Raw genomic sequence first — 26,929 nt, 5'->3', positions numbered from 1 at the left:
TGTTCGGTGAATTTTCTGTACACGATGGTGTCCGTGAACTTAACATTATTAATGAATGTTACCTATAGGTACATGCAGTTCCAAATTTTCCTTTAGACATAAATGTTTTTACTTTTAAGAGCTTAAATAACTATCAACATTTGAAAATCCAAAACCGCTTCTGATAAAATTTTAATTTCAAAAAATTGTGAAAATCCAACGATTTCTTAAAAACACTCAAACTCAAACACATAACTTGTAATTTTCAAATATCCCGAGCTGACTTCATGTTAGTGGCGCATATTTGCGTCGACGCAGTTGAAATCGGCCCAGCAGAATCCAAAGTAGGTAGAAAGAAAGAAAGAAAGAAAGAAAGAAAGAAAGAAAGAAAGAAAGAAAGAAAGAAAGAAAGAAAGAAAGAAAGAAAGAAAGAAAGAAAGAAAGAAAGAAAGAAAGAAAGAAAGAAAGAAAGAAAGAAAGAATAACGATATTATCACTGATTTAAAACATTTTTAGATCAATAGATTTCAGGTCAACATTAATAAAACTCAAAGGGCAAAGCAGGATTAACATGTGAAATTTGCCCCCGTGGCTTTTTTGACTCATACTTAGGGGATCGATTGGGTGTCGAATAAAAATAATTTACCTCAATTTTTAGGTCTTTAACCCGAACGGTTTGCGACATTTTTTTTAAAATCTGTTTTATCGATTTTATTTTTATTTTTATAGTAAATTTTAAAATTAATCAACAATGATTTTTTTCCCAATTCTTAGGCGTCCAAGACATGAAACTATAATATGATCATAGTTTTTTTAAAAAAAGCTGATTTTTGGCGGACGAAAAAAAATTAAAATCAATTTTTTTTTGGCTTTTTTGAAATATGTCAGTCACCAAAACTCGTCAGAAAATGTCTTCCACACTCAGGAATTTTTTTCGAATTTTTTGAAGTGGTGAAACAATATGAAAAAAATTAAATTTTTTTTTTGTCAATCAACATAAACATTATTAGAGAAAAATTAAGATTTATTCCGCTTAAAGTAATTACAAGGGTTATTGATGATTGAAAAGACACCTAAACATGACACTTCTTTATTTTTCTACTATTAGAAATCCGATACAACCAAAATAAAAATTATAATTGAAAATGTAACTAGATTAGTCTTCATCACTAACTTCATTTACTACAACATTAATTTTTTGATCAATGAACAGACGACTCAGTATCTCAGCAGGTCTTACAATTTTCGCCAAGTATGGAGCATAAGATAAATAGTACTGGTCAACAGTGATTTTGTTGCCCTTGATGAAGAGTGGTTTCGAATACTTCTATGCCAACAATTCACGAAACTATGAATGGGTTTTGGAAAATCGGCTCTGATTTTTTTATCAATCTTGATTTTTATATTTTACTAAAAATCTGTAAAATTGAGAAAGAAATAGCAAGTATATTCTCAAATGTCTTTTTTTTTACAAATTGTTTCGTTTAAATGGTTAATTAATGTATATACATAGAAGTTGAAAAAGAAATAAAATTATAAAACTTATGTTAAACTTTAATAAAACGCATTTTATAAGCGCGTCTTTTATATTTTTTATGCCCTTATTTACTAAAAATCTTGAAGCATTCCAACTTTTGTTGGTCACGAGTCATGCATAAAAGCGAATTTTAACATGATAATAAACACTTTATTATAATTCGTGTTCTGAAGAGCTGACTCAAAGTCTAAATTATTAAAAATATAAAATACGCCAAAATCATAAAAACCAGAGCCAATTCAGTACTTTTAAGAATACATTCGAAAACTATGGTCTTGAAAACATAGAAATCCGCAGAGATTCAGGGCAACAAAAAAAATTTTTGTTTGTTGAGCTATAATGGAACGTGATTATTCTATTTTGATCCAATCATCTCAGCTAAATACGAGACAGCTTGAGCAATTGGTAAAAAAATATTTTTACGTATTTTTCTGAACAAAAAAAATATAACTTAAAACTAAAAAAATATAACTTTCATATTGTTCCACCACTTCAAAAAATTCGAAAAAATTCCTGAGTGTATAGGAGTATGGAAGACATTTTACGACAAGTTTTGGTGACTGACATATTTTAAGAAGGTTAAAAAAAAATAATTTTAATTTTCTTTCGTCCGCCAAAAATCAGCTTTTCGTTTAAAAATTATGACCATATTATTTTTTCGTGTCTTGGACGTCTAAGAATTAGGAAAAAAATCATCATTAATTAATTTTAAATTTTACTATAAAAATAAAAATAAAAACAAAATAACAGGTTTTTTTTTAAATCGCGCAAACCGTTTGGGTTAAAGAGCTAAAAATTGAAGTGAATTATTTTTATTCGACACCCAACCGATCCCCTAAGTGTGAGTCGAAAAAGCCACGGGAGCAGATTTCACATATTAATCCGGCTATGCCCTTTAATAAAATTTAACAAAATTGTGAAAACAATAAAAAAAATATAGTCCAACTGAAAATCTTTAATGTGGATATGAGATGACAGCTCAGGTGATTGTGAAACAACTGATATTTTTGGTTCCATTTTTTCTAGAAAGTTTATATCTGGCATTATTAATACGTAGGTATAAGTATATAATTTACGATTTATAATTATCAATATGTGAAGTAACGTGTTCTAGCTGACCAATTATTATTATTATAACATGCAGTTTTTTACATTATAAAAAAACTAAATTTTCTTCACAAAGATTTACCACAAGAATGATGTATCATCTAACATCTGGTGACTGAGAGCTGTCTTTACATTCTCCAGTTAAATCTGTTCAACCAAAGCACTTGTGGCCTTGTGCTTTTCCAGTTTTTTGAACCAATTCTTCGAAAATTATGTTTTTGGTTGCAACTATAAAATCGATCCCAAATTAAGAGTTCGGTTCGCGAAATTAATTGTAAACAAATTTCCGACATTGTGGCTTGATGCACTAATCCCTTTAAATTTTCCAGAAAAACAGTTCAAATTAAATCGAATGTCACAGTTGGTTCAATCAAAACAAATCAAGTTGGCAGTTAATTAAATTCGTTTGCAGTTTGGTGTTTTTTCACAACCAAGGATCCCGCAAAACCAGCTCGTTCAATTGAAAATTTAGTAAATAATAATGCTAGTTTTAATTACTATTCTGAGGGTGTTGGCGATGAAAAACGATCCATTAATTATAAAGTTACGACATGGTGTAAAATTTTTCACTTAGTTGATTTTCTTTTTTCATGTAGAATTTTACGACTAGTTTTTATTAACATTCTGCCCATCATCTACCAATACCTTATTACTAATGGGCAATAATAGTCAATTAACGACGTACGTGCCGATGGCTACGTGTCACGCTTCGTCAAACATGCAAATCCCTTTCTTCTTCTATTTCGGCGTTCGTGGGGAAAAGAAACTGAGATACCACCAGCTGTGTTCACTGTTCAAGTACCAAGTAAACACAGGGTGGTCCCCAGCACCTTGTCACCTTATTCTACTTCTTCCATCTACCTTTATCCCATTATGAATTTCAACGCAATCGCATTTATCACGTTATCACGTTTTTCAGTCTTGCTGTACGCATTCTACTTCATTCGTTTCAAAAGCAAGTTTTTGAGATCCACCATTTTTAATTACCGGAACTTGTAATGTTGTCTTCATCAGTTTTGCAAAGAACGTCGTTTATGCAAATTAATATGGCACTATAAATATCTTTTGTAATGTGAGTGAAACGATCGGGTTGCTTGAAAAAATATAGGAGCGGCATCCGTAATAAATTTTGTCGATATTTAAAAGTTCACTGGCCAATTTAGTAAGTTTTTGTCTATAAGGATGAAGGTCGATGTATTTTGTTTTATAATAATAGTTTTGTTTTGAAGTGCACGTGTACAAATTTCGAATAAATGGTATGGAAGATTTCAACAGCAAGGTTATGAATTGATGAATGTGTTGCGATATAAAAATGTAACAATGTATATCAGTGTCTCAATTCAAAATCTACAATGCTGATGAAGAATTGTAAATCTAACCATCACATTATTGATTTTCATTTTAATATTATTATGATTAGTTTGTACATTGTTTGAAACTGCGTCGGTAAATAAAAAAAATGTAGACTTTGGTGTCTACAAAGATATTTGCAATTAGCTATAGTACCATGTTGATTTTTGAATAGTAATCAGTTGTTGCTATTTTATATGTACATATTTATGTGGGCGTAAAATTTAGTGGATCTCTTGTTGGTTTTTATCTCCTATAAAAACATGACGTTTTGTAATTAATTATTGTATTCAAATGTTGGATATTTATTACCTCTGGACCACAAATGGAAATTTTGTTCTTATGATATGATTTTGCAATTGGTCGTTTCCAGTTTGCATTTCTTAGAATTTTGGTAGTGCAAAAGTTGGTCCACTTAATCGTAATAGCAATTATGTCTCGTCAACAAATTTCTATGAATATTTATGAGATTTTACATTCCAATCAGTGCCGATTTGAATATATTTGTGTACTTTAAAAAACACAGAAATGCAAGTTTTACCAATCAAAACATTTACATACTATTAAATTATGATATTATGAACCATGACAGTATTGTGATCATATCATATTAGGGCAGATAACGTGTTATTTATGGGACTATTGGCATGTAGCTAATAAGTCACACAAGAAAAAGTTTAGTCACGAGCGACGAAGGAGCGACTTATAGCCATAACACACGAGTTGCATATAGTATTTTGTCCAACACATGGTAGGTTGATTCAAAAACATCTTCGAGGAACTATAATAACTTTCACTTCTAAACCAGCGTTATTTTAAAACAGCATTGCATTGACATGGTCAGGAAACAGATACAAATTCCATGGTCTGTCTCGAAAAGTCTTCACATCGCCATCCAAAGAACTCTTTTAAGTTTAGTTAGAAAATGTTTTGACCAAAATTTGCCTGTCATCATTGCGAAGAAGGCAAGTGCGGTAACCAATAAAAAAAATTTATAGTAAAGAAAAGTGAAAATTTTTTCTAAAGGTGCAAGTCTAAACGTGCAAAAATGAAAAAAAATCGGGAAGACGCTAATACAGCCTGCGAGAGGATCATCTCCCCCAAAATCCAAAGCCTCATACGTCAAAGAATATAAAGAATTCAAGAAATGGTGTGAGAAACAAAACGTAGCGACTAGTAATGGGAATTGCTGGAAATTGCCGATGAAACAAACTCATGAAGCTAACAATAGATAATATAATCGATAAGAAAGGTACTTTCCATTGCTGATTGAAAAAGTTATGTCTCTCAAATGTTTGCTGTTTGCCTCAAAATTGACAGCTGCCAAAGTGTCAATTAAGGACGCAATCATAAATAATTCCAAATGGAACTAAAGTTGATTTTTTATTTGATCGTTCGATAAAACGTTTAATTTTGTGAACAAATTGTATCTCTTGTTTTCATAATACACAGAAGTATAATAATGGACTACTGACATTATTTATTCTACTTTACTTATACCATTTTAAGTGGTGCATTTTAAGTTGCGTCGTCGCAGTGGTTAACAATTTATCAATATTTAAATCGATCCCGAGTTAACGATTTGATCAAAATGTTTGTTTTATTCCTAAACCTCATTATTCCTGTAAAGTATTTTTTTTAGTCGTCAAATTTAAAATGCGAAATTTAAAATGGATTAGCAAGTATTTTATTATAACATTATGTTTTTCATTATTATACAGGTGTCCCAGAACGCTCGCACTTCCTTTAAATGAGAAATTCTTCATCAAAACCTGAGCCAGCGTTTTGGAACACCTGTATTTTACGATTAGTAAAAAACTTGTCAGTTGCTTATAGAGACATCTATTAATCAAAATTGACACGTATCCACTACAGGTATCTGATTTATCCCTTTCAAATACTGCTGATTTCTAAAATTGCTCCTTTTTAAGACGTATAGTTCCGCACAATCTTATCATCTACCTCCAGTTTAAAAAAAAATTATGTAGAAAAAGCACAAATGTTACAAAATAACAAAAAAACGAACAATAATAAACCAATTGGCGACCTTGTGATTTCTGACCGGAAGAAACTTTAAAACTAAATTTCCACAATGAAAAAACTATCTTAATCCCTTCTGTTCAATTTATGTCTAAATGTTTGGAATGTATTCACAATTCACCGAGTATGCTTTTCAGTTTGAAACCAAATTTACATTCAATAGATTCGTATAATGGAAAATATTTCCACATTGAGAAGTGAATAACAACAGATTTTCCACCAATTTGGTAGGCTTAATTGCCCGACTTTTCACTTCATTTTTTTTTTAAATTTTTACGTATTAACTCAAACTGGTTTATTGCCGAAAAATGAATCAATTTCCAGAACACATTATAGCTACAATTGACATAATAATGCCAAAATCACGCCATATTTACCGTAAATAGGGTTAGACAGACGTTCTAAATTACATAATGAAATTTGAACCTGACTCGGAAGAAACAGTGATAGACTACGGAATTCTAACTGATCTGACGTTATATTAAGTTAAAACTTTGTTAATTTACAACTTTGCAGTAATTCTCTGAGAATGTGGTAGTTACGAACATTTCACACAATTCATTGCAATCACATGAAACATTAGTCACAATTATCAAGTTTACGCTTTATTGATTTTATGCTTCAAATAACCGCTTTTCCATTATTTTTACAATAGTTTTAATAAGAATGGGGGACAACCACCGGCTGAATTTCCGATAAAAGCAAATTTTATTGAAATTGATATGTTTGTGACAGTCAATCCTAAAACAATAGCGGGTAAGACAATAAATCTATTTTCACAACTTAATGAACAGCGCAGAACAAACAGATCCATTATCTATTTAAATTTCCGTCGACTTTATCTTCAGGAAACTTAACTAATTTGGAATAAAAGTTTAAAACTCGTTACATAGAAGTTAATTAAAATGATTAAAAAACCTTTATAATTAAATGGAAGAGATACAATTATCCCGACTGCTGAGAGCCAATCTAGGCTTGTATCTGACAGATTATCCGAATCAGTTAACAGCAGTGAACAATATCTATACCGCATAATAAGAGCGAACGTGAAGAAACAATCTCGCATTTCCTTTTAGTGGTGTAACGACCGATATAACATGGCATTAAAATGCAAATTTTTCATTGAGGAAACGCGATAAATTCAATGCGGGTTGTTATTTAAAGTTTATACTTACAGTCGACTCGATGGTTCCATTGCGGCTTCGTCACCCTCAATACGGTAAACTTTCCCTGACATGACATATTCAAAACTATCAGCACGCGAGCCTTCTGTTTCTAAACCTTGGGGGTTCCAATCACCACTGTCTGGATATCCATCTTCACGGAGGGTTGTAGCGAGAACCAGACGGAATTTGTCGCCTGAAAATTGATAATCGAATATTCAGTATACTTAATCGGTAACGGCATAATAACAGGCTATAAATGTCATCGAGCCATAATTTCAATTTCGATTACAATTTAGTATGGAAATAATTCAGCATCTTTAATAAGCACAGAAAACTTGTTGTCCTTAGACACTGTACACAGATTTTTTACAAACAAATGATAGCGTCAGCACTCTGTTACTTTTATAAAATTCAGTACTGATGATGATAAGTTATAGCCTGAGCTAAATCATGTCACAGATAACAAAATAAATGGTAACAATGTATTTGGAATCATTAGAAAAGTGGACCTGCAGTTCCAACAGAAAATACTGTTAATAACTTCGTGTTCTCGGAAAATGAGCGTTGGTTTGAAATTAAGTTTAATCTGACGTGGCTCGAGGAAAATCAACGTGCTATTTTCCCTCAAGCGAGACCCAATTTCAAAAGTGGAATGAATGAAACTCGATTTTCCATTTAAATGTCTTCTCACCGAAAACAGCTCTCCAAAAAAACAATCGTTCAATGCCGTTCTCAAAGAGATCATAATTTAATTTCAAGTGATTAAACGCCTGGAGATGTTTGATATTAATAAAATACTTCAAATGAAATATCATTTGAACATAAAACGAAATGGAAACAATTAAGATAAAACGTATCTAAATTACCCATGAGGAGCACTTTTAACAAATTCTCAAAAAGTGGTTACACTTTATTCATTAATTCGTTACATTACACTGAAAAATTGCTGGCCATAAAATCATTCATTAACAATTTATTAAGTCAACGGCAAAAACAATGACCCATTACACGGCTTTGGCCAATCAATTCTTTTACAATCATCGACAGAAAAACAAAAGAATCAAGTTTTGTTACTATTTGATAATATCTAAAAGAAATGTTTTGGTCCATGAACCTGTTGAGACCTCGAGGAATTATAACTTTATTAGTGTCTGATGTCAGACAAAAAGACAAATGTTTTGTTTTTTGTGATTCACGGTTTTGTGAAAAGTGATGTTTGCGACCGGCCTTGACTTTTTCGCCGTTTACTAGGAGTATTTGAGTTTTACTTATCTTAAACCATCTATGTCAACAAATGACGGGATTTTACAACAAGGAGATTTTTATCTCTCCAACCACAACCACGATTTTTTGAATCAGCCAGTAAAAGTTGGACTGTCAGTAATCTATGTATATGACGATAATAATAAATGACAAAAATTGTGAACTGATTGTTGACAACATTAACTGTCTGTTCCTTGAATAATGCTTCATTTAAGTGAAATTGATAGAGCCTTCATTTTTCCTGCAGTGGATTTTTTTGTAGGCGCCAAATTTAAAATGCAGCTCTGTGATTGGTCATTAAGAAACCTGATGTACACAATGTTGATTTTTAAATTGCTACAATACAAGAATTGTCCTATTTTTTAAATTATCACCGAATTGCCGAAGCATAAGCAATACATCTGATTTTGTGATTTTTTATGCATGAATTTTATTATAATTTCATGTTTTATCTAATATTTTAAGATTAATATTAACACTTGCTCGTGATGTCATCTATAAAAAACATTTACATGCATCCATGACAAGTATCAAATCCTTCAAATCCCAATTTCTAAAATTCTTCTTTGTAAACGGGTAAATTCACTACAGGAAAAATAAAGTTTAAAATAAACGCATTTTTTCAGTGTCCTAGGTACAAAAATCATCGCAAATTTACGATCTGTAACAACGTATCAAAAATATAGACAAACTTTTCTTTCTTTTCTTTTAAATAACTCTTAAATAGTTTTACAACTATCAAGAAAATAATGGTAGTAAGCCTATGTTATTATTATGTAATGATAACTATCGTGCGTTCAAGTAAAAACCGGGGCAGGAGAAGCGTTGAAAACTTTGAAATGTTTTCCTTTCTTAAAGTGTACATTAGACAGATGTAGCGTTTTGAAAATTCGACAACTTAAGCGAAGGGAATCTTGGTAGTGGCAAAAGTGAGGTAGGACTAAAGCTCCAAGCTGCGAACTTAAAAGACTTATTTATAAATTATAAAAAACTTAATATGACGCGAGACGATTGGAATGTAAACTTGATAAATTGGATAAATTACTGATAGTTCCCAGGTGTTAGCGGGAAATTTAAATTTTACACTGTCAGAAACGGTTTACTTTTACTAAAGCCAACTGCGCCAAGAAATTTACTTGAAAGCACGTTAGTAAAAAGAACATAAAATTAATTAGTGAGACTTATGTCTGATTAGAAACAAAGAAAGCTTTTCGTGTTTTAAATGAGTGTTTATTTGTTGTCAGACAGAAAAAAATTTGTCTAAAATTTTCCTGCAGAGAATTTTTGTAGACGCTAAATGCGTTTAAAATGTGATTGGTCGTTGAGAAGAGCTGATTTTACAAAACTCTTACAATTCCTGCTGCATCTCATACAAAAACTGTCACATTTGTGAAATTAAGAGAGCATCAGCAATAAATTTAATTTTAAGATTTTCAGTGTAGATTAACCGGTATTGTATTATAACTTTATGTTATCTATTCCAGTAAGTTCTGCATGTAGTTTAAACATGAGGTTTAAACTTTAACAAATGAAATAGTTATTTAAGGCACAGGTGACTAATGAAAGATTTTATCGTTGAGCGGAAAGTATGCCTGACAAGAGTTTGCTCACGGCATTAAAGCGTCGCTTTCGTAACGAGACACTCAAAGTATTAAAAGCCGCTGTAATTTAGAAGTAGTTATTAGAACTAACTCTTCGGCAACAAGTTAATGTTCCACTTGTCAAAGCATGGTTGGTTTATTACAATGAACGAACTAGGTATGTTTTATACTAGACGAAAAAGTACTTTAAGTAATAAATTTATTTGAACGAGAAATTATTGCATAAAAATCGTTAATTTCGGCAGTAAATGTTTACTCTTCAATTTGTCATATCTCAAAAAATTGAAGACATGGCTTTTTTTAACATTTTTCCGGTGATCAAAGGCATTGTTCAATGATGCAGTATCACAGTAGAGCGCGACTTTCCGGACACATGTATGTATACCAAATTGAACAGAAAAATTTGTTTCATCGCCCGATAATCTTTCTGAGAATTCAGATTTTCTAATTAAGTATAATTGAGTATATTAACAAGGATAAATTTACTCATTAAAATTTACCCTAAACCTGTCGACGTCTTGTTAATCTAATGCAAACATTAGAAACGTGTTACATTAAAATGCAGAAAAGCTGTAATTTGTTGTACAGGATTTTCAGTTTTTGAGCAAAGTCAAGTTGTGCATGTAGTTACACAAAAAACCCATTGATCATTTATTGCAGTTTACCTTTTCATTAGCTAGGCCAAGATATACGTACAGCAAATATGTTTAGCAGCTGATAATTGTTAAATAAAAGATCATAAAACTAGTTTAATGACACGGAAAGTGAACTGAACTTACAACCCACAAAACAATTTTAAAATTGTCTTCCTTGTTAGCCCAAGCACATCAAACAATGAAGATTATTCAATAAGATTATCACACCTGCGTCAGCAAAATTACCGCGATGAAAAAATCTTTTGTATTGTTTTCCATAAAACCCTTTTCACTGACAGTAAACTCTTTTAAACGCTGAACATCAACAAACCATGACATTCAACGAGCCGCAAGGATAAAACGCTATAAATACCACGATTAGTCAGTCACCTTTCGGTTGGTTTATTTAATTCAAATTCGGTTTATTACGCTTCTCATCAAATTATTATTATTGTTTTTTTTAACGCCAACATCTAGCGTAATTGTAGTTTAATTATAAACTTCGCTTAATAAATATTTCAGACATTTGAATTAATACATTAATAATGAAGCAAGTAGAGTTCTTTGACACGGGAAACTCAATGGCATCTCGCTACAAAAACGGCATTTTCTAGGTTTTCCTGAATTATTTATTGTTACAAACAGAAGAGTTTGTTTACTTGACCAAAATTCAATTTAGAAAACACAACATAACTTCTAATCGTAATAATTGGAGCAGATAATTTCAGCTTTTTTTCGGGGAATTTAAATCACGAGGCTGCAGTTATCAAATACCGACATTCTGTTGATATTCCAACAAAATTTCCTATGATGCTATAAACATAAACATTTCTTTGTTTGTCGCAGTGTTGGCAAAATTTTTACGACTTTATTTCCCGATTAAATTAATTATGTTTTAACTTTTAACTAAACAAACACAACTGTCCACTAATATTAGAAAATTCGTCTTACTTTTCATTCAAAACCAAAAACCAAACATTTAGAGGAGCGTAAAATCATATGCATAATTAGCATTTTTGTGTGTTCTTGATGTCAAAAAAATTACGTATTAATTCAGAAACAACGTAATCATCAAGGATGAAAAAAGAGTAGAAAAGCAGTCCGAAAGAAAACAGACCCGCATAAATTATCCCTCCATGAAAAAATAACGCACCGACAACAAAGCAAAGCAAACGTTGAATTCAGAAAAACTTACAAAATTTGCATCGGGCAAACAGCTTTTGTACAAAAAAAAGCGTAAATGGCAATCAAAGCGTACAGCAAGAACCGTAATAAAAAGAGAGCTTCCGGGCATAAATTTTCCTCATTTTCTTTGCAAAGTAATGTGTGGACGCCATCTGTGCTTTAATCATCATAGAGATCGCAAAGATTGTTATTTTGCGACATGATTCAAATCAGTAAATAGATGGAAATAACAAGTTGAGCAGGTGTCTTTTAAAATTGATTTTAATTATTTTAATTATGCATTTAAGCACGAATGTTGTACGTGTTGAAATTAAATCTTGTCATTTATTAAATCGGAGAGGTAGATCATATCAGTGAACATTTAATTAAATTTAATAAACAGAGTGTATTGGCAATAAATGCCATTTTGTTTTCCTTTAAAAATTGGAGGAATTTTAGTCATTTTAAGCTTTCGTCGAATTAGCACAACATTCGGTTTGATTTTTAATTGAAATAAAACAACGAAATAGTGATTTTACCGTTTGTTGGCCTTGGGGCGCCATTAATTTTATTCAACTAGCTTTAAAAAAAAAGGATCGCTTTAAATTAGACAATTTAAAAATATATAAGTTTATTAATGACCTTAAAATGATTTTCTTCGGTAGAACCAAAATTAATTATCTTCCTCAAAAGACCACACAACTCTTCTCTTTATCTCATTATTATAACTAGAATCACAAGCGTTTTATGTGCATTGTGTGATATACAGTCGGTTTAATGGCCATGGAACGCATCATATAACAACTACTTAATTTAAAAAGCAATACACTTTATAGTAGTTAATGCAAGCACTGCCAATTTTTGTCCAATGTATTGCCTGTCTTACAGATTTTATTTCTGAGAAGTAATTTACAATATTTCTGGTTTTTGAAACACCATAAAAGATAATTACGAGTGTAAATATCTCAGAAACGGCGGCTTGTCTACAGGAATTTGTAGCGACTTTTGAATTCAAACAGAAAAAACTAAAAAAAACTACATGCAACAAACACAAAAAATTAATTAAAAGTCCATGTGAGTTTTTCTCAAGAAATTAAATCATACATGACTTGAAATTCTTGTTCTCATAATATGGATCCATTTAAATTTTTTTTCCACCACTACCGTAACTTTCGGGTATTTCACATACAACTTATTTACTTATAAATATGTAAAATGACTTGTGAATAATGTTACGAAACCAGAGGTAAATGTGAACCGGGTGTTTCACGAGTTGATGATTTTAGGACAGCAGGAAAAAATAAGGCAGACCATGGAACACCCAGTATTTAAGTATAGCAATTTAATAAAGTGGCATTTGCCTGTATTGTTTAATGGATTATTTTATTATTTCTTGTTAAATACCTACATCTACCATTTCTTATACATGCTGTCCCAAAACGCTCGCACTTAGTCGAGTTTTGTATTGCACATTGTTCAGACCTTTACAGCACTTTAAGCTGCCCAATCACGGCCTATAAATCGCTAGATAGCATTCTGTTGCTATGTTACCTGCGAAAATTTTTCCTTAAATTGCACGAAGATGCGCTGTGAAAGGTCAACTTTAAATGCTTGTAACTTGAATACTATAAATGATTGATTATTGTTCGATAATCAACTCAGATTTTGATAAAGAATTTCCCATTAAAAAAAGTGCGAGCGTGTATATACATAAGTGTTACTCCAAGCAGAATTTATTGTTTATTTAAAAGATTTGAGAATTTTACTGTTTTAGAAGCAAGTAGGTTTGTTTTGATAAATGGAATCATTTTCATAGCAGTCAATTTCAAAACAAAGAGACATCAATTGTATTAGCAGCGCTTTAAAAATGACACACAAACTGATGTTTAATTGAAGCAGTCACATCTTTCTGGTCTAATATCGTCTTAACTGCAACTTTGTTCAGCACCAAAACGTTCAAAATTAATGTGCAACCTTATTATTACATAGTGCTAAATAAAATCCATCGTAAAACGGTTTCAAATTCATAATTTTTGTCACGAATCAATGGGCAATGCACTTGCTGGACTTTTTTCCCACGACTCCATCCATATAACGTAACCATGACAACCACAGGCTTTTGTTTTTAATATACAGCTGGTATTACTTATACCCATAATACCGTAAGATATGAAAAAATTGCATTCCATTTTGATTTCGGCAAAAAGCTTTTGGAACTAATGTACAATGAATCATAAATAAACTTCAAAGCGCGGTGCATAAGAAGCTTCATGTTACATGCTTGAAACTGATCCGGAACTCTTGTATCGAGTGGTAAATTTCAATCTCGTGCACTCTAGTGGTATAAAAGTGAGTTCGATTTGAATTGAGCCAGCATCTGATCTGTTATTATCCCAATTATGGTTTATACAAAAGTTGCGCAGTGAATCCCATTCATCAAGAAGACACCCTTTAACCCCCAGTTCCGAAAGCAGGAAGGTGGTTGCAGGAAGGTGAACCTTTCACAACAGGGTGTATTATTACGGAACTTACTGAATATCCTGCGAGTATTATTAAACTAATTTGTTGGCAGAACAGAGAACGTAATTTGCATTCTTGATCTCCAATGTTTTGAGATAAACTGGAATGAGGCGAGATCGAAACGTCAGATAAAAGATAATGAAAATATTTCTTAGCGGAAATGAACTTTGACGTAATAAGAGAATGATTAAGGTGGTTGTCATTCTCAAATTTCATTTTAATGTTATATAACATAAATATGACGGTAATTACAAAATTATTATTGATCATGCGAAGTGGTGCTGATCGTGATCTGTCACTACTAAATGATGATTGTCAATAAACAGATCATTAATCCAGGACAGGAAGCTCTCAATGAAATGAAAAACCAAAACTCACTAATGTGGGTAAAATCCTTAAGGTTACTTCAAATCATCCAAAAACGTACACCAAATTAAGCAAACTTATCACTGATGTTAGAAGCCGCACCACAGTATAAACAATGACGCGAACATTACGAAAACATAAACAATCGTTTGATACGCACCGTGCGTATTTTAATCAGATGACCTTGACGGCACTCTCATTATAGAACCGAATCTGAAGAAACTACGAAACTTGTCCTTGAGATTTCGTTGATTGTAGCCTCTGGGAAAATCTCGGTCGATGTTATGCGAGTACTTAACACAACACGATTTCCAAGAAGAAACATGCTTGTGAAGGAAAGGCGTCTTCGACGGAAGATCGATGTCAACTGCTCCTCATTCATGGAGAGGGAAACCACCACAGGGTCGCGTCCCTATCCTTGATACGTGAGTTCGCCGCGCCCTTGCGCTCTCGGTGACGGTCAGCTGATACGGGTGTCGATCAATAAACATCCCTTCTCCTACAACCACCACCGCCACTCGGCCTACGACAACGAAAACTAGGTAGAGCGAGCGCCCCCGCCATACTAACAGGCTTTTGGATCCACTCCAAGTGCAAGCTTTCTCTAGACGATCGATGCGTATGTGCGTTTTGACAGTGTGGTGGATTCTCTCATAGACACGCAGACGGTTACCACACCCAAGAAAGAAACAAAGGCAGAGACGGATGAGTTTTGCTCTGGTAAATCCTGCAATTAGATGAACCTGTGATGGATGCACTCTCTGAAGACCAAAGAGAATGCAATGGTGCACAACAGGATCTTTTTTTTTCTTTGCATACATCCTTATTCTTAATGATAATCAACATTTTAGTAAGTTACGTCTGTGAGAAATCTTTTCCAGGTAATTACAATATTTTTGCATAATTTACCATGGGTATATTTATTACTTTTAAATGTGGGTACACAGTCATATCATTTGTGTACTTTGTAACCTTTTAAAGCTTTATGTTCTTTCTTTGTTATTGCAAAAAGCATAAAATCCGCGGTTCGTCATAATCCTTTCAGTACTGATAATAATTTTAGAAAATTTCTTTGATTACTTTAGAAAAATAAACCTTTAATACCTATTAATGTATTCTTAATAGAATAATAGAGGTGTTATTTTTCAAAACTCAATACATGCAATTTTGACTGACAGTGGATTTGATGTAAATTTGAGATTATTTTAGGAAAATCTAACAATGTGTGTATTTTATTCAGTGAAAAACCTCTTGCTTAAACATTGTGTTACCTTCATATGCCAAATAGTTGAAGTAAATTTGAAGAAAATTGAACGAATTATCGTTTTTTCTAAACGCTTGTTAAAATTTATGAAATGGATTTATTGAGTTTTGAAAAATAACTCCTCATTTATAAAATATTAATACTAATTACTACTTACATACTTCTCGCAAGCACGATTATTTGCCAAGGTTGTCATGTTAAACCACGAAAAACTGTGCTGTTATGTAAATATTATTGTTTCAAATACATAATTTTTAACTGTGATTTAGATACAGTTGATGAAGAGAATGTTAAAAAAAAGTTATCAATGTACCTACTGTCACTATTCGTGGAAGAAAAGTTATGTGGCTTTGAAGAAAACGGTATTTTTCAGTGTTCTTATTTCTATGTAATTTCATTTTGCCTTTAAAATAAATTTTTTATTGAGCGAATAAAAAAGATAAATATATGAGAAAGGTCCAGAAATTAGAAAAATCTTAAGTTAAGTACATACAGCCATAATGTAATTTATTAGTAAAACAAACATAAACACACATTTCTAATGTATTCTGTCTCGTTTGTGTATTTCAGCTAACTTCATAAATATCAAATAATACAAAAAACAAGCATTTGTAAAACACCTTATTTTCAATTAAAAATTGGTTACGGAACAATTGCATATTTTTAATACCACAGAACCGCCATACATTTTGTACTTTGTACTATAATTTAATTAAACGCATGTTAACAAACATTCTCACCACCTACGAACCTGGAAAGCAATATGTTTCTAGTAATAATGGCCTTGAGCTTTCACTCGCCAAATTTTAAATATGCCCAAAAGCGTCCTCTTTTGTAAACACCAGTGTTACATCAATCGTCCTCTTTCTATTCGCGGCAGTTGGTGATGGATAACATCCATTGAAGGCAAATAAAATAATCCCAAACCTTTCATCTCTTATGGTAATGGACACACGAAATTCGTTATAACAGGCGTAAGAAATACTTTATTATTCAACGTGGTCTGCATTCATTTAAATGAAAATGGAGAGCAGTCACAAAGAGAAACGACCTTGACTGTTTCACGCAGTTTTAAATTTTTGTGACAGCTGATGATCAGGATTTGGACACCCTATAACTGTTAACTGGCGGAGCAGGATGGCTCGGAACGCCAGAGGCAAAAGAATAAGCACAGGGCATTAATCTTCATCAAAAAGATAAAACGTTCCAACAAACTTAGAGATCTTAAGTCAATAACGTGGACTTTGTAATTATTGTTGGAAACAGCTAATTCAAGAGTTAACACTGCTATTATCTCCGAGTCAAATCTCATTTTCAGGTTCTTGCTAATGACATCGCTTAACACTGACCTCACGTAAGTTAAATGTCAAAAATAGACAAAGAACGGAAGTTCAGTTCGGAAAAAACAAGGCAAATAAGTTTAGATCGAAATTTTATAGGAAGTCTGCAAATTCAAGCAGTGGAACCAATTTAAGACGTGCATTCCTCGAAGCACGGAAGTGGGAGCAAGGAATTTCTTCATTCACAAATTTTTGAAAGCAGTTCACACAAAAGATGAGAACATGTTGCAGCTTGAAAGTCTTCAAGTGATCGATTGAATTACAAGCAATCTAGCCATACCGACAACTAATCAATTCAATCACTGTCTCCGTTACGTGGACAATAGATCATGATGACCAAAATCCGAAAGATGTTTGAAAAGCTTCATTTGGTGAAAGAAAAAGTAACAGGAACCGCGAGGTGTTGTACAATTATCAAGCGATATTCCAATTTGGCTCACTGAACTCTAATTGGATGTGAAGATAATAAATTGAAAGTGAGAACACGTCAAAAACTTCATGCTGATATTTTCAACGAAAAACGGCCCAAAGTAACGAAGATGGGAGGGAGTAAACTCCAATTATGGACTACTAGCAGACTTTTGATCTACATTTTTACAACTTTGCACTTGAGTAAACGATGATTGTAATAGCTACTCGCATTGTTGTTTTCCACATCGAGTAAACAGTGATCAAACGGAAAAGGTTTGTTAAAATTGATCTTCTTGAACTTACAATTAGTGAATTTCAAATGCTGTTTTTAAACAAATGTAAATTGTTCAAAGTAACTGCAAAAACCGATTATTTATTGTTGGTAGGTATGAATTTGCATGATTTCATCCACTACAAGATGTAAATAAGACAAGTTGATAATAAATAAATTACATAATTTGTTCTCGTTTTTAAAATTTAACAATAATGTGATAGAAAAGTTGATGTTTCTTTAATGTAATGAGAAATGCAATTTTTAACTTTAAATTAACTCAAATTAGTGATAATTGTCCCAAGAGGAAAATATATATTCGTAGTTTCTTAAACTCTTGTTAACCGAAAAATAATATTTGGTATCAAAACTATGAAAATATTGAAACTTCAGTTTTTACTGTCAATTATATTCTTGTACTTTTTTGAAGAATAAATTCAATTTGTTACAATATGTAGACTAAGCCCAAAAGTCTGAAATAGGCAACGAATTCCACAAGACCAAAGCAAAAGAAAAATCTTAAAATCTTTTCTACCAGTGCACATAAATGACAAAACAACAGTTATTAGAAACGCCAAATCAAAAATCCATATATTAATGATTCACGTTCGGTAGAAGTAACTAAATTTAGTAACTTTTATTTTTGAGCTGTGTAACTAAGGTTATAACTTTTCTAGTGTAATGCCTTGTAGAACAGATGTCATTAAAATGACAGTTTTTGGTTTGTCATTAAAGGTAAATAGCTATTTTCCAAACGAAAAAGAAGAAAATCATCAGAGCTCCGAATCAGATTCAACTAGATCATCGATTTCATCTTCTGAATCTGACTCTGTAAGTGTTACAATGATGAAGGAATATTGTCTACAGCAGCGACTCCCATGAGTGCTGACCGTGCCTTATTAATTTTTCGCAGTGTGAATCAAAGTTTTTCGGTTGTTTGGTGTGCATTGCGAAATTGATTTTACCCATAAATTTCTGACTTTCTTCCTTCTGATTTCTGCAGGAAAATATTCCGTTTTCTACTTTTTGAAAGTGGTTGTCTTGTAATAGTTGATTCCATCTCGTTTTATTGTCAAATTTGAATGACAAATTTATTTGACAGACAGTGATGCCAATGTTTAATTCCTAGTTATTTCAAAAATCCAACGTAGCGACACGAAAGTACTTCTACCGAACGTGAATCGCTAATAATTATTTTTGTACGCCCGTTATTTGTGACTTTGATTTGATTTGGAGTAAGTGTCAATCAAAATGACAGTAAAATTTAATTTTCACAAAAAGTTGTTAATGAAAAATAAAATGAACTCCAAATTTATTGCTTGGAACAATATCCTTATTAATACTTAATAATTTCGAGGTGAAAATACAAATGTTACATCATAAATTCTGAAAGGAACTCAATATTTCAAAACCGGTCCAGCAAAATGTTGATATTCCATTGTAATTTCCGCCTTTTCAGATTTAAATGAATAACATGTGTTAAATTATACAGTTCACTGTCATTTTGAAGAGATTTTGCAGATGAGTATGTATTAAAAAAACACTACTTTTTGTCTTGATGCAAAACATCAGCTACAGAGGTTTCGAACGTCCTGACAAGGGTCGCGCCTATGTTTCCATAAATACAACTTTTGTTTATGGTGCTAAATTTAAAAAATGACTAATTTTAGCGATAGAGAATGACAGTTGCAGGAATGCTGGTTTATCAGCACTATTATTGACTATAGTTCCTTTTTAATAACCTACCTTCATATTATAATAATTATTATTCACAATGGTAGGTAATATTGAACGTTTCTAACACGTCACTGTTCAACCCACGAACTGCACCCGTCCTGTTACGAAATTTGGCTACAACGCATAAATTATAGATCTGTTGACTTTTTCATTGTTGATGGGGTCAAACTGATTTCATTTTTCGCAATATGATTGTGTTATTTTTTTTTTTGCCGTAGGTCGGAGTAAGCACAAATTTGGTTCTGATGCGTCAAAACAAACGTAATTTCAGCAATATGGCATCTAAAACTGCGTCGCAAATAAAAATCTACCAGGTCGTGGACAACACTAACGTGTTGATCGATTAAAAGCAATGCGCGTCACACGAAAAAAAATTTGAGGATTAGAAAAAGTTTGAAAGTTACCTGTGAATATCGGAGCAGCAAATCGTTGCTTCCTCGGCACACGCCATGTTACATGGCACGGTCTACATAAACAGCGAAATGGCACCGCGCAAGTGGAGGAGCACTACGGCGACGACGTCGTATGGGGGTGGGAACCCTCGACGTCGAACGGTCGTGGTTTTCGCGTCCGCACAACGAAAATATTTACGGACGTAAATTAAGCAGTCGCGCTGTTGCCAGGCGGTTTAGTACGTACACGGATTACCGAGCGGCCTTGACAACGGTTTTAAAAAAGCAATTGGGGGTCACCTTGGCTGGTCGTCGGCGTCGTGGAGGCCGTCCTCTTCGTGGTCAAGCGGCCAGCGCCGCGGTCGTCGCGACGTCGCCGCGCGAGTCGGCCTCGTCGACGTCCCCGTCATCGGGTCGCTTCCTGGTGACGAGACCTGCAGATGTCGTGGGACTGGCCGTATTACGCAACACTTGGAGGCCCCGGCTAGGCGCGAGGAGGCCGCAATGCAGCGGCGCAAGCGCGATTCTCTGCCCAGCCTTGGCAATGAACTTGGCAATGGAGCGCCGGGGCGGCGGCGGCGGAGGGGCCACAAGCGCGGTCGATAAAATTCGACTCACACTACCGCGACACGGAGGAGAATCGCCGAGGAGCACCAGAGAGGGCCTCGCGAAACGTCAACAATCGAAGAGGTACCGTAAACTGGTGCATTCTTTGATGCTTTAAATTCTAATTATGTCCCCACCACGGAGGCGCGCTACCGATGGAGATGATGGAAGTGTGCACTGCGTTCCTGCGGCGGGTACAAGAAACAGGCACTCTTTTGACGGTGACCGATATTATTGGCAACTTACTACAGCGCAATATCTCTACTGTTCGGATAGGACCAAAGAAACGCTTCGTTGACCTTGCCGGAACTTACTTGTATTTACTTCCAAGAATATTACAAGTACCATAGAGGCGATACGACGGGTAATCAAAAATGTAGAATATTTCCTTGTGCGCTATGGCTCCTATTTTAACCGACCATAATATTTATGAATTTATAGCTTAAAGGATGGATTTTATTCGAATTTGTGTTTTAAAGAGGCATCAAATCAACCCTGAATGTCAAACTCATTTATTCTGAAGTTTGACATGATTCAAAACCAACTTTAGAACGATAAAAAGGTATCTTCACTCATCATTTTACGACATAAATTTTAATTTCTAGATTATAACGTGTGATCCACAAAATTTTTATTTAGGGTAGGCTTTGACAAAATGTACGTAAGTCGAGAAAAAATTTGACAGTAATTCGACATTTGTCATTTGATTTAATTTCAATTAGTTTTGAATACATTATTGATTCTGGAAAGACACAATACATTTGCTCTTATTTGCACCTCGTAATGTAATATATTTTCATCAAAAAATTGAGGTTATATCAAAAACAAAATTTCACTCCGACATGACTTCTATGTTTGTCTCTCTCCTTCATGGCCTACCCTAAACAAAAATTTTGTGGCTCACATGATACTTATGCCAAACTGGATTGCACATCAAGTTTTTAAAACATTAACAAGCAAACGTTTATGCAAAGATGTAAATTAAAAAAAAACTAATAAAAGCACTAAGAAAGAACCTATGTATTTGTTTTTTATTATCTTTGGTAATTACAAATAGATATTCTAATTCATATTTTGTAATTAAGTAAAAGTAAGAGGTATCATATAAATTAACAGAATTCTATAGTGTGCACCAATGACGAATTACTGAAACAAAAACAGTCTTAGGAAGCAAAAAATTGGTACTACTGTTAGGAAACAGAAATCTATAAATAGAGTACCTAGATCAAACAAAATGCCTTTTTTCTGTAGCATCAAATAACATTCAAATACATATTGAACATACATTTTTAAAGCTAATCCGAGTTCATGTTAGTAGCATAATGTTCTTCCTTACTGTTCCTAGTTGATTGGTGTTGCTATGGAGCAACTTTGATTTGCAATGCCGCAAGTCCACTTGAAATGTGAGTGAAATATTTTTGTATTGTCTAAAGTTTTACAACTAGCGCCTCTTCAGTAATGTCATTGGTCATTGTATAATACAGTTGGGCTCTGACAACTCGAACTACTGTAAAATAAAAATAATTCTATAACGCGAATATTTTCTAAGAAATTTGCTTTTTCGTTGAATCTTTAACGTATTTTTATCTCTCTAGCTCTAATGCGCCCTACACACAGAGATTTCACTTCGCGTCAACATCAAAAACAGTACACATTAATAAATGGAATTTCCTGAATAGGATTCTTTAACTTTTTCACGTTCTTTTTAGAAGACACTTCTCAAGTTGTTAATTTTTTTACCGACGAAATGTTTATCTGCTTTACTATTGATATTTTCCTCCTTGCAGATGCATTTTTAAAATGTTTGTTACTATAGTCTTTACTTTTTATCTTCCAAAGACACGGAAAACATTTTTTAATTAATTATATCATCAATCAAATATACCACTATCGCGCACCTGAAAATCTTTCGCTGTCAAATCTTTTATGCCCATGCATAAACGAACTGTAATCCAAAAATTATTATTATATTGTATTATTAGAATTATTTCGGCATTATAGTAAAAACGAAGTCGGGTTTTATTAATGTACTAAATTTATGAATACGTTTGTACATACCTGTATACTAGTAACAGTCAAGTACATTCGTATTACAAATTTTTAGAAAATTTCTAAAATTTTTATTTTTAAAAAGACAACAACAAAAAGCACGAAATGCCCGAACTGCAACTGATTTAACAGTTTAAAATAAATATAAACAAACGTATGTGCACATTGATAGACACAAATGTTAGTCTGCTAGATTTGATGTTGATGGTTCAATAGTAGTCTCACTTAAGAAAATCTGTTATTGATTTCCAAAGTTGCTTTTTTCTAGTTTAGACCAAAATGTGAAAAAAAACTCTCTGCTTTAATTACTTATCGATATCGTGTGTAATATAAACACTTGACATCAGCAATTCTGTCCGCAAAACGGCGAAAAAAATCTTTCGTTATACATAAAAAATCTCAATCTTTCAAAATCTATTCTTTATTTAATTCAATTCTCAATAGTAGCAGTCTTAATCATCGGTTAATCATAACATCGGCTACATAGAGGTAATTATTTTCATATCTTAATATCCTCATACAATTCCAGTAGCAATAGAAATTTATATCGAAGTAGGTAGATATAACAATGAAACATAAAACATCTTTTGATATTATTACTTGTTACTGCCGATTAAAACCGTTTCAAGAGCAAGGATAAATGCCCACACAAATCAAGCACTTATTCTGTTTATTATAATTTATCAAGACACGAAACATAAAAGACTGAAGTACACTTGTTAAGCTTTGTTGTATTAAAAAGCACCAACAAACTCGTTTACAAACAATTATTACTAGTTTAAACATCCACTTGTAATTGTGGGTTTGTTATTCTAGATTATTAGGATTTAGTTACCAATCTGTATGAAATCATGTTGCCAACATACCAAATAATAAATTTGTTAAAAAACTTGATTTTTGCCGCTTACAAATTATTATCAACATATAAAACGCCTTACCCATGTATTAACCCACATTCTTTTAGATATACTGGTCATTTGTACATGTAAATCGAAACATTATGAAGATAAGAAACATAAAATGAAGAATGTTTCTACAAATGACAGGATTAACTATAAACGAGTTTATTCCTTATTCTGTAGCAAACACACGATGTTATGAAGTTGGTTTACAAAAACAGAAATTGTATCTAAAGTAGGTAAATATTTCCTACTTGTGATTCTGACACGTTGGTTCTGCAATTAGCTTATAATAACATGTTTGTAATTAGGCCATAAAACACAATTTTTGATCAACAAAATTGCAGTCAATGGTTGTTTTATACTTTATTTAAGCTCTGCAGACTGCTATAAAATAATTATAAGGCCAGAAACAGGGTTACAGTACTAAATCGGGAACAGTTTACAGACAAACACATTAAAAACTGTATAAATTTGTCAGTTTTTATCAATAAATTTCACAGCGGATATGAAACTAATTTGGTTTTAAATAAAGTGGTTAAAAATGAACAGCATTGTAAAAAATCTAGGCTACAGACGCTACGAACGGCACAGGAAATTATAAATAGCTTCCAAGAACTCCAAGCTGCAAACTACCGACTGATCATTTGTCTGACTAATGGATACTTACTTATCGTTTCCACAAGTACATCAGAGACTAGATGAGGCTTCTTGTTATTATGTTGTTAACAATAGACAAAAAGTTTACTTATTCCTCGCAATTAACTGTTGTTTGTCCATTACAAAAGACAAATCAATTTTTGGATTATAGAAAATCACAATGAGAATAATAGTTATTTATGGCACAACAAGTGGGTTAGTGCAGGAGAGATACAGTTAGTTAACTTATGAGATGTGGATTATTTATACATATGTGTTATTGCCTTTATCACCCTCGTTGCTAATAGTAACGTAAGTTATACAGGTGTCCCAGAACTCGCGCCCCAGAGAGCAAGGAAAGGAGCCGACAGCAATACAGATAGTAAACTTCAAAAGAAAGAAGTTTAATAGTCTTCGAGAAAGGACAAAAAATTAACAACCAATCCTGAAAGCTTGTTCGAGAAGTGGAGTAAAAGGCCATCCCAATTTCCTAGGCAACGAGAGTCTGACCAATGAACGATAGTATATCTCCATAGTTACCGATTTTCAAATTCTGTTCAACTTCGGAATTGGCTACCGTTTTTTGTCTTATCTCGATTATTTTTTGAGCTAAAAAATTTCAGTTTCAAAATTTTGGTTCAGAATAGTTGCCTCCATAAGCCCTTTCTCTCTGGGGCGCGAGTTCTGGGACACCCTGTATGTACTTATAACTTGCTAATAAATTAGAATTCAAACCCACTAGTGAGTTATTAACCATCGACAACGATATGTGCGCCTTTTTCTCAACAATTTTCCAGTTTGTCAAAGTTAATATACGAGTGAAAAGTAGAAAATCTCCAATTTTCATAGCTGTAACACAAAAATTACTAAAATTACGAACATTTTGCTTAATCTGAAAAATTAAATTTTCAAATACTGTGTTTTTTGCTTCACAATTTTGTAATTTGGTAGAATTGATACACGGCTCAAAAGTAGTAGTTTTCCCAAAGATCATGCTGAAGCAATAAAATTACCAAAATTTTAATAGTGGATGTTGGAAATTTTGCTTCGTTTTAAAATAAAATTTTTAAAGTCTGTGTCTTCCGTTCTAGACTTTTGTAATTTATTAAAATTAGTAAATAACTTTTCCAAGTTTCGTAGCCGATGTACTAAAATGATTTAATTCCGAATTAAAACAAAACGTGTCTAAATTTTTGGCTCCGCTATAATAATTTCTAAAATTGGGTCTTTTGCTCTACAGTTTTGCAGTTTGGTGGAGTCAATTGACACTTCAAATGTTGTATTTGCCTCAAATTTCATAGCCGTAGCACTAAAATTATCAAAATTATTATAAAATATTATTAAACTAGTTATGATATTTTAATAACCACTTCGCAATTTCTTATTGGTTTTAGAGTGGTACATATGACATAAATAGTAAATCATAAAAGTAACCTACGATGATTTAAAATTTAACTTTTTTTAAAAAAAGAGGTGCCTAGAATACATTGTTGGTTTTCGTTTTCATGAGCAATTTTTTTCGAATAAAATTCTCTTCCGCCGAACTGTGTAATAGCATTGTGAACAACCGTGCCAAAGACATTGTCAAATTTCTTTTCGAATCTGTTATCACCGTTTTTAGATAAAACGTTGTATATCATACGTGGGATATTAGACATTACCCACTCGGCAATCGTAAGTTAGCTATATATATCTCTTGTATTAAGGTAGTATCTAAAATAACGTTATACCATAAATAACTATTAACCTATAAGAAGTGAAATATAATTTGTTGATGATATAATATCGTTTCTAGTCAACTTTTGTCGCACATGTCAAAAAGCTGTTACTAGTCTGAAACCGGTAAAGTTTATTTACAGTACAAGAAAAATTAAAAAGAAATCGTTAGCCATTCGGAACGCCGTCGATTCTATCAGTCTCTATTTCTGTAGCCACAAAAGATATATTTCTCCATTGAATAATGAACAGAATTCAGCCCGCTACTATATGCCATTATAAACACACGTTATTGTGCACATTTATAAGTTTTCTTCGTGGAATAAAAGCTCGTCGTCTATTGTTAATGATAGAATCAAGAGATATTTTTGGTCTCGAAACAAACAGCAAATATGTATTAATGCTTAAATTTTAATTAAAGATCCGACATGGAGATGCATTCTGACGTAACGGAGTGCATGCTTAACGGTAATGAAATATTAAAACAGACGCATAAATTGTTGATGATTACTTCATTTCTATCTTGTATATCTAATTTCACTCGACAACGAGAGAGATGATCTATCATCACCTCAATTAGTTAACACGTAATAAATAGGCACACTGTTGTGGGTGCGATGAAATTAGTCATAAATCGGAAAATTGGAATGCAAAGTTAAGCAGTTATGATTTTCTACTAATGGGGTTTATCGTCAAACCGTAATGGTTGTGATAAACGTAATAGAAGGTTAGCATAAACCCTATTTTTATATAAATTGATTTACCATTAAAAGCATTTGGTTTAAAAATAAAGGAATTTATGAGGTTCGTTGACCAGTCATAAATAATTAAAATATGTAGTGTATTATTTATTAAATTTATTGAACAATTTTGCTGT

General features: G+C 32.6%; 1 protein-coding gene across 2 annotated transcripts in view; it reads right to left on the bottom strand.

The window, feature by feature from the left end:
• Window positions 1-26,929, bottom strand: part of Polr2H (DNA-directed RNA polymerases I, II, and III subunit Rpb8) — a 72,449-nt gene that overhangs the window by 12,591 nt on the left and 32,929 nt on the right. For both annotated transcript variants that reach the window (XM_088049719.1, XM_088049732.1), the window contains one exon: window positions 7,189-7,372. In XM_088049719.1, the coding sequence (XP_087905845.1) occupies window positions 7,189-7,372 (184 nt within the window). The remainder of the gene's footprint in view (window positions 1-7,188; window positions 7,373-26,929) is intronic.

Source organism: Gnatocerus cornutus, chromosome 1 (assembly GCF_029298725.1).
Source record: "Gnatocerus cornutus isolate USDA-ARS CGAHR chromosome 1, icGnaCorn1.1, whole genome shotgun sequence".
NCBI lineage: Eukaryota > Metazoa > Arthropoda > Insecta > Coleoptera > Tenebrionidae > Gnatocerus > Gnatocerus cornutus.
Note: the sequence above shows the minus strand (reverse complement) of the source record. Positions and strands in the feature narration are given on the sequence as shown.